The sequence below is a fragment of the Hirundo rustica genome, unplaced genomic scaffold, assembly GCF_015227805.2.
Source record: "Hirundo rustica isolate bHirRus1 unplaced genomic scaffold, bHirRus1.pri.v3 scaffold_202_arrow_ctg1, whole genome shotgun sequence".
Lineage (NCBI taxonomy): Eukaryota > Metazoa > Chordata > Aves > Passeriformes > Hirundinidae > Hirundo > Hirundo rustica.
The window spans coordinates 40,890-48,876 of NW_026690268.1; the positions used below are offsets into that span (position 1 = coordinate 40,890).

Below are 7,987 nucleotides of genomic sequence, written 5' to 3' on the forward strand. Positions count from 1 at the left end.
AGGGGAAATTTTGAGGTCGAAATGTGGCAATTTTGGGTTTTCTACTGGGAAATTTTTTGATTTTTGGGGCAAATGCAGGAAGTTGGGGAATTTCAGGTCCAAGTGTGGGAATTTTCATATCTCTAGGGAGGATTTTGGGGGAATTTTGTGTCCAAACATGGGAAATTTGGGGAATTTTAGGTCCAAATGTAGGAAATCTTGGGAATTTGGGTCCAAACGTGGGATTTTTTTCCAGATTTCCTCTTCAAGTTCTTGGAGATCAGCAGCGCTAGCACCAGCAAGTCTTGCCTGCTACAGCCCTTCATCAAGAGCAAGTGTAGGAAATTCTCGGAATTTTCAGGGATTTTGGGAATTCCGGGCGGTCGGGGGATTTATTTAATATATTTCTGGGCATTTCAAGGGTTTGGTTGCTTGTTTCTTTGTTTGGATTTTTGTTTTCCATTTTCTGGGTGTTTTTTGTTGGGTTTGGGGAATTTTTTGAAATTAGGGAATATTGCTGGCATTTTTGGAGGAATTTTCAAGGTTTTTCCTTTTTTTAGCTCTTTTGATGCTTTTTTCAGGTTTTTTTTCCATTTTTGCTTTTTTGATGCAATTTTGGGTGATTTGAATTTTTGGAATTCTGTGTCCCTCAAGGCTCTCCTCCATCCTGTGAGTATTTCCTGTCACTTTGAGTTATTTTTGGTCACTTTTGGGTGCTTTTGGCCACTTTTGTGGTGTTCTCTGTCATATGGGGTAATTTGGGGCAATTCGGTGTCATTTTGAGTAAATTTGAAGGGATTTTTGGCTCACTTTTGGGGCCATTTTGTGTCATTCTGAGCCTTTTTTGTAATTTTGGGTACATTTCTAGTCAGTTTCTGATCATTTTGGGGCCATTTTCTGCCACTTTTTGGTCTCTTGAGGGGTGTTTTTGGTGACTTTTGTGCACTTCTTTGCTGGCTTCAGTCCCGGTCTCAGTCTTGATCTCAGCGCAGTCCAGGTCCCAGTGCCGGTAGCGGTGTCAGTCTTGGTCCCGGAGTGCTCCCAGTGCCAATCTCAGTCTGGGTCCCAGTCCCGGAGCGGTGCCAGTCTCGGTGCTGGTTCCGGTGCCGGTCTTGGTCTCAGTCTTGGTCCCAGTGCCAGTTCTGGTGTCAGTTACGGTCTTGGTCTCAGTCCCGGTCCCGGTGCCTCTGTGGCGCCGGTCTCAGTTCCGGTGTACTGGTTCCGGTCCTGGTCCCGGTCCTGCAGCGGTGCCGCTCTCAGTTCTGGTGTCAGTTCTGGTCCCAGTCTTGGTCTCGGTGCCCGTCCCAGAGCAGCGCCGCTGTCGGTGCCGGTCTCGGATTCGGTGTCGGTCTCAGTCTTGGTGCTGGTGCCGGTTCTGGTGCTGATCTTGGTCTGGGTCTCAGTCCAGGTCCTGGAGATTTTAGGCCCATTTGGGTAATTTTCGGCCAAAGCGTGTTGCGTTGTGGTTTTTGGGAGTGGAGCTGAAGCCCAGAGCCGATAAGCCTCTGCGGTGGAAAGGCCGCTTGGGGAAGCTCAGGCGAAGCAGTCAAGCTCACACATGCACACACGCCACGTGGGCAGCTCAGCAAGGAGAGGCCAGAAGGCCTTTGCACTGGATCAGTTCCAGCCAGGTTTATTTCCAGAAGCCCAAGGGGAATCCGGATTGGAAAGGGGAGCACGTGTGCCGGTCTCCAGCTCAAGTGTGAGCTTCAGCAGCCAAAGACCTTGAGGCACGGGGGCAGAGCAAAGGGCAGGAAAGGTCAGTGTCCTGTAGGGAAAACGGGGCCAGTCCCCGGGAACCCCAAACCAATGGAGACACAGAGGAAAGGAGAAACCAAAGGGCCAGGGGAATCAGGGAGGGGAGAAACTGAGGCAAACCATCGTGCACAGAGCCCCATTGGGAAGTTCTCTGTCTCAGGCTGGGCAGGTGACTCTATGATCTGTCCTGCCAAGGCCAGGCCCTAGGTATTATGGCAAGGGGCTGCAGGGACTCCACACTCAGCATGATTCCAGTTGCTCACAGCCACTCCCAGTCAATCCCAGTATGATTCCCGTCACCCTCAGTGTGTTCCCAGTTCTCCCCAGCATGGGCCCAGCTGTTCCCACTGTGATCCCAGTATGATCTGTTTCCTGCAGCATTAGTTCCAGTTGTTCCCAGTTCCTTCCAGTGTGATCCCAGGTGCCCCTGGAATAGTCCCAGTCCCTCTCAGCATGGTCCCAGTCATGCCCAGTTGCCCCCAGTGTAGATCCAGTCACTCCCAGTTTCCTGGAGTGTGGTCCCAGTCATTCCCAGCATGATCCCGTCTGTTCCCAGTGTTGTTCCAGTCCCCCCAGTATGGTTCCAGACCCTCCCAGTATATCCCAGTTGCCCTCAGCATGCTCATAGTCATTCCCAGTCACTCCCAGTTGCCTCAGTAAGGCTCTAGTTACCTGAGAATGATGCCATTCTTTCCCAGTTACTCCCAGTCACTCCCAGTATGATCCCAGTTGTGATCTCAGTCCCCTCAGCATGGTTCCAGCACCTTCCAGTTGATCCCAGTTGCTCCCAGTGTGTTCACAGTTTCCTGCCACCATGGGCCCAGCAGCTCCCAGTAACCCCCAGTGAGGATCCAGTCACAGCCACTGTAATCCCAGTGGCTCCCAGGACGATCCCAGTGGGACCCGTAGTCACTCCCAGTATGGCTCCAGTCACTTCCAGTATGATCCCAGTGAGTCACACTAAAATCTCAGTCACTCCCAGTATGATCCATTGCACCCAGTCACCCCCAGTATGGTTCCAATCATGGCCAGCACCTTTCCAGTCTCTCCCAGTCTGACTCCAGTATGATCCCAGTCTCTCCCAGTACTATACCAGTCACTCCCAGTATGATTCCAGTCACTTGCAGTCTAATTCCAGTCACTCCCAGTGCGATGCCAGTGGCACCCAGTGTGATTCCCAGTTGTTCCCTGTCAATGCCAGCATGACCCCAGTAGCCTCCAGTATGATTCCAGTGACCCCCTGTCTCTCCCAGTATGTCCCAGTCACCCCTTGCATGCTCCCAGTCACTCCCACTTCATCCCAGTTGCTCTCAGCATGATTCCAGTTGCTCACAGCCACTCCCAGTCTTTCCCAGTATGATTCCCATCACCCTCAGTGTGATCCCAGTTCTTCCCAGCATGGGCCCAGCTGTTCCCACTGTGATCCCAGTATGATCCCAATTTCCTCCATCAAAGTTCCAGTTGTTCCCAGTTCCTCACAGTATTATCCCAGTTGCCCCTGGAATAATCCCAGTCCCTCTCATCATGTTCCCAGTGACTCCCAGTTGCCCCCAGTGTAGATCCACTCACTCCCAATTGCCTGTTTCTTATGGATCCCAGATGCCCAGTGACTTCTAGAGATGCTCTTGGGCAGAGAGACCTTCAAACTCAACGTGCTCATCCCTCGTTCTCCCCCCAGACAGGATTTCCAATTCCCAACCCTTGGCTGGGTGGAGGAGGAGGCTGTGAGGAAGAGGAAGATGCCCCAGGACAGCCAGGCAGGTGAGGAGGAAGTCAGTGCCCCTTTCCCCCTCTCTCCTGCTCCATCTCCCAGCCCAGCACGGCCCCCGGCTGCAGGACAACCCCGCAGCCGACGCCGTCCTGCCGGGGACGCACTGAGGGGATCTCCTTCCCCTTCCCTCTGGCACGGAGGCAAATCCCATCCTCTCCTTGTCCTTCCTCCCCCAGACAAGGAGCTGAGCATGGAGACCAGGGAGGACAAATCCCCACGGCAGATCCTCGTGGAAGAGGCCGTTTTGAGCAGCTCCACGGTGCAGGAATCCAACGGGGAGGAAAAGTCCTGGCGATCCCTTGTGAGAAGAGACTGCAAAAGCAGATCACGAGGATCTGAGGAGGAAAGAGCCACCCTGTGCCAGGAAGGCGGCCAGAGATGGAGCCAGAGCTCAGACCTGGTGGTCCATGAGCAGCTTCATGATGGGGAGAAGCCCCACAAGTGCTTTGGGTGTGCAAAGAGCTTCAGCTGGCGGTGCGACCTGCTTCGCCACCAGAGGATCCACACTGGGGAGAGGCCCTACGAGTGTGGGGAATGTGGGAAGAGGTTCAGAGAGAGCTCCAGCCTAACCAAGCACCAGAGAATCCACACTGGGGAACAGCCATACAAGTGTGGGGAATGTGGGAAGTGCTTCACGCTCCGTAGCTCCCTGACTGTACACCAAAGGATCCACACTGGTGAGAGGCCCTACAAGTGTTCTGAGTGTGGGATGGGGTTTCTGACCAGCTCCAAGCTCCTTGAACATCAGCAGACACACATAGAGGAGTGGCCCTTCCGCTGCCCCGACTGCAGGAAGGGCTTCAAGCACAACTCCACCCTCACCCGGCACAGGCGCATCCACACCGGGGAGAGGCCCCACGAGTGTGATGTATGTGGGATGAGCTTCATACAGAGCTGGGCCCTGATCCGCCACCAGAGGACCCACACTGGGGAGAGGCCTTATGAGTGTGATAAATGCAGCAAGAGGTTCCACACGAGCTCCAATCTCCTCTTGCACCAGCGGATTCACACAGAGGAGAGGCCCTTCCGCTGTCTTGACTGCAGGAAGGGCTTCACGCAGAACTCCATCCTCGTCAGACACCAGCGCATCCACACTGGGGAGAAGCCCCACGAGTGTCCCCAGTGTGGGAAGAGCTTTTCACGGAGGTCTCACATGACCCAACACCAACTGAGGCACCAGTAAGGGAAGCCCTGTGAGTGCCCCCAGTGCAGGAAGAGCTTTGTGCACTGCTCCAACTGCATCCCCCACTGCATGATAGCCCTGGTGACCCACATTCCCTGTGGTCCATGTTGGGAAGATACCTGGCTGGTTATCCTTTTTTTGGCCTTAATTTTTTTCTCTTCTACCTCTCTTTGCACTCCAGAAGCCAAGAAGAATTGGTCTGTCACCTCAAAACCACTGATCCCACTGAGAACAACTCAAATTTACCTGACAGGGTTCAATCCCACCCCAAATGGCTTGTTCCCACCTCAGAAAAACTCAATCCCATGCCAAATTTACTCGAATCCACAGCTTCCAGGGTGAGATGGGGTTGGAAGGAGATTGGGAGATGTGGGATCCAAATTTGGAGCAATGGGATTAGGATTGTGTGGGGCTGGGTGAGTGGGATGTATTTGATAGTAAATCAAACATTCAGAGTTATTGATTTCTGTCCCATTCATTTTCAATCAGTGTCAGTTCTGTTTTCAGTGTGCCACCTTCTCAGCTGGTTGTGTTAGGAAAATTAATCCATGCACACCAGAGGTTTATGTCCAAAAAGGAGACAGAGGAGTCCTTTTACTTTATTCGAATAAAGGGAGAGGCCATGGGGCATTTCCCCTGCAGTCTCTCAGTTTTTCGGAGGACGCAGCCTCCTTTTTTATCCTAATAATTTCCTGGCCGCATTTCCCTCTCTCTTTCCCCATTGGCTGAGGTACTTGAGAGGTACAGACTTCCCGAAATGCCTAAGATTCCCCTTTTAATATATAATCGCCCTAATTTTTAATTTTTATGGGATTTATGGGTTTTTCCCCATTGTTGCTTTCATCTTTCAATATTCCATTTCATTTATAAACTTATGGTTTGTTTGTAAAGGCAAGTATCTTCTTTTCCATTCATCAATCAGTAGAATCCTTCCCATTGTTTCGCTTATCTCTCAGTGCTAGTTTGATCTAGCAGCAGACCCAGGGCTTGTTTGTAAAGACAAATCTTGTCATTCCTCTCAATCCCTCCTCTTTTATTTTTAATAATTGTCTTTACAAATTTTAGTTATCATTGACTATTTTTTGTTCTTGGGTCTTTTTTGGTTTTGCAATTATTTGCAGTGACATCCATTTCTGTCCTTTTGTAGCTCTCTCTGGATCAGTAGGCTTGGCTACTACCTGCATCCCTTTGATCACGTGTTGAATAAGTTGTACTAAGCAAGGGATCATGCGTGGTAAAAAGATTAGAGTTGCTCTAACATATGAGAGGAAAGAAAAACATTTGTTTAACTCATAGTTCACCGGGTAACTATGAAAACATGTCCCATTCTATCTTTTTTATGTTTGGACTGGCACATGAGCTAACTTCTTTTATTCTTTTTGTTATTTGTTTTACTACTTTTCTATTGTCATCTATTTGCAAACAGCAGTTTGAGTCATTTAATTTGCCACACACTCCTCTTTCTTCTGCTAATAAATAATCTAATACTATCTGATGTTGGAATATTGCATTTCTAAGCTCTCACATCAGGTTTTTACTTGCAGTTACATCCCAGATCTGTTTTGTTGGAGCTGGACTAGAACCTATTAAAGAAGGGTCTGAGTTCCATTCTGGTGCTGCCACTTCTACTGATAGTCACGAACAACATGTGTCCTACTTGTGGAATTATCTCGGGGGCAGCTTAAAAATAAAGGGTCAAAAACCCTATCCTTTCCCACTGCTTTACAGCCTTCAAAATTCTTTTGGTGATTATGGAAGGAACACCTTACCCAGCTACCATTAGTGAGCTTAACGTGTGTTTGATTCTATCTGCCTTGATATCAGGAACAATCATAAGGAGGGCAGTTGGGGGTCCAACAATCTAAACTCAAAGATAAAGTCCAGTCGCAGACACTTTTTCCTACATATACGCCTCCTGTTCTATTTAGACAATAAATGCCTCTTTCAGAGGAATGAAGCCGCCATGGACTTCCTTCCTCATCGCAAAATCCTGTTCCATTATTGACTTCACTCAGGGTGCTAACCCACCATTTGGGTTCGACTGGGCTGGCCACCCATGGCCAGTCGTCAGATCCCCCTGGCCCTCCGCAGACCCAACAATTGCTAAGGTTAAAGGTTTTTGCTACTTCTTCTCCTAAGGTTAAAAAATTATTTTCCTACTTTTGGCCTTAACTTAACTGACAATATAAAGGTAAGATTATTAAGAGAAACATTCTAATGGTGTAATCTAATTTTCTAACTTAATTTTCACTTTCACGTTGTCTTCTACACCACCCGTGGCGAGCGAAGGCACAGAAACAGCTTAACATAAAGAAACCAATGACAGCGAGGATTGGCCCCCAGTGACTGGAGATCTGAGAGGAGGGATGCCCACACAAACCATTTCAGCAGGCAGTCTGTGGGTAGGCACACGAGGCTTCCCCTGATGTCGACGCACTGGCTACTGCTCCAGTCCACTCCTGCGGAGTGTCAGTCGTGGCTTCCCGTCCTTCTCTTCCAGCTGAGATGTCCAAATCTCCGGGGCCTCAGAGACCTTGACCCGAGTGTGGTGGGTGCACCCGTGTTCTGCTGTCTTGACGGCTGTTTCTGTGATCAGCAACACTTGGAAAGGTCCACGCCACTTAGCCACTAGTGGTGCTTCTTTTTATTCCTTAGCTAGGGCTTAATTTCCTGGTGGGATGTGAACAGCAAAGTCCAAAGGCAGGGTCTGTGCCAGCTGAGCTTCCTGTCAAAGAGATTTCACAAGAGACAGTATCCTGGCCACATATTGCTTTAAATATACATCACTTACCTCTACCCCCCACTAGGCTGGGAATTGTAAGGGTAAGGAATTCTAAACATCAGTTCAAAGGGAGATAATTGAATATCTCCCCTGGGTCTAGCCCTTATCCTTGCTAAAGCCAGTGGCAAGAGCCGTACCCATGGCATCTTAGTTTCTGTCACTAGCTTCAAAAGGTGTTTCTTTATGTCTCCATTCATCCTCTCCACCCTGCCAGAACTCTGGGGATGCCAGGGGGTGTGGAGATTCCATCTTATCCCTAGAGCAGTCATAACTCCTTGAAGAATTTTTCCTGTAAAATGAGATCCCCTATCTGAGTCTATTGCTTCTACAATCCCATATCTTGGAATTATTGGTTTTAAAAATACTTTAATAACTGATCCTGTAGTTGCTGAAATGGCAGGAAATGCTTCTGGCCACCCTGTTAACTGACATACTATTACCAGAAGGTATTTAAACCTTGCCACTCGTGGCATTTCGGTAAAATCCACCCGGCATCTCTGGAAGGGATGTACAG

The 7,987-nt window shown here is 49.4% G+C and overlaps 1 protein-coding gene across 1 annotated transcript; it reads left to right on the forward strand.

The window, feature by feature from the left end:
- The first annotated feature begins 234 nt into the window (after nt 1-234).
- On the forward strand, nt 235-5,270 carry LOC120747788 (zinc finger protein 239-like). Its single transcript, XM_040053829.2, has 3 exons — nt 235-316; nt 3,416-3,498; nt 3,685-5,270. Exons 2-3 carry the CDS (start codon nt 3,477-3,479, stop codon nt 4,689-4,691), a joined length of 1,029 nt encoding a protein of 342 aa, XP_039909763.1. The 5' UTR covers nt 235-316; nt 3,416-3,476; the 3' UTR covers nt 4,692-5,270.
- The last annotated feature ends 2,717 nt before the right edge of the window (nt 5,271-7,987 follow it).

What these genes read in the sequence shown, in the direction of transcription:
- LOC120747788 (XM_040053829.2), top strand. Translation starts at nt 3,477, where the DNA reads ATGCCCCAGGACAGCCAGGCAG. An exon ending in GCCCCAGGACAGCCAGGCAG is followed by an intron (nt 3,499 to 3,684) that starts GTGAGGAGGAAG and finishes TTCCTCCCCCAG; the next exon opens with ACAAGGAGCTGAGCATGGAG.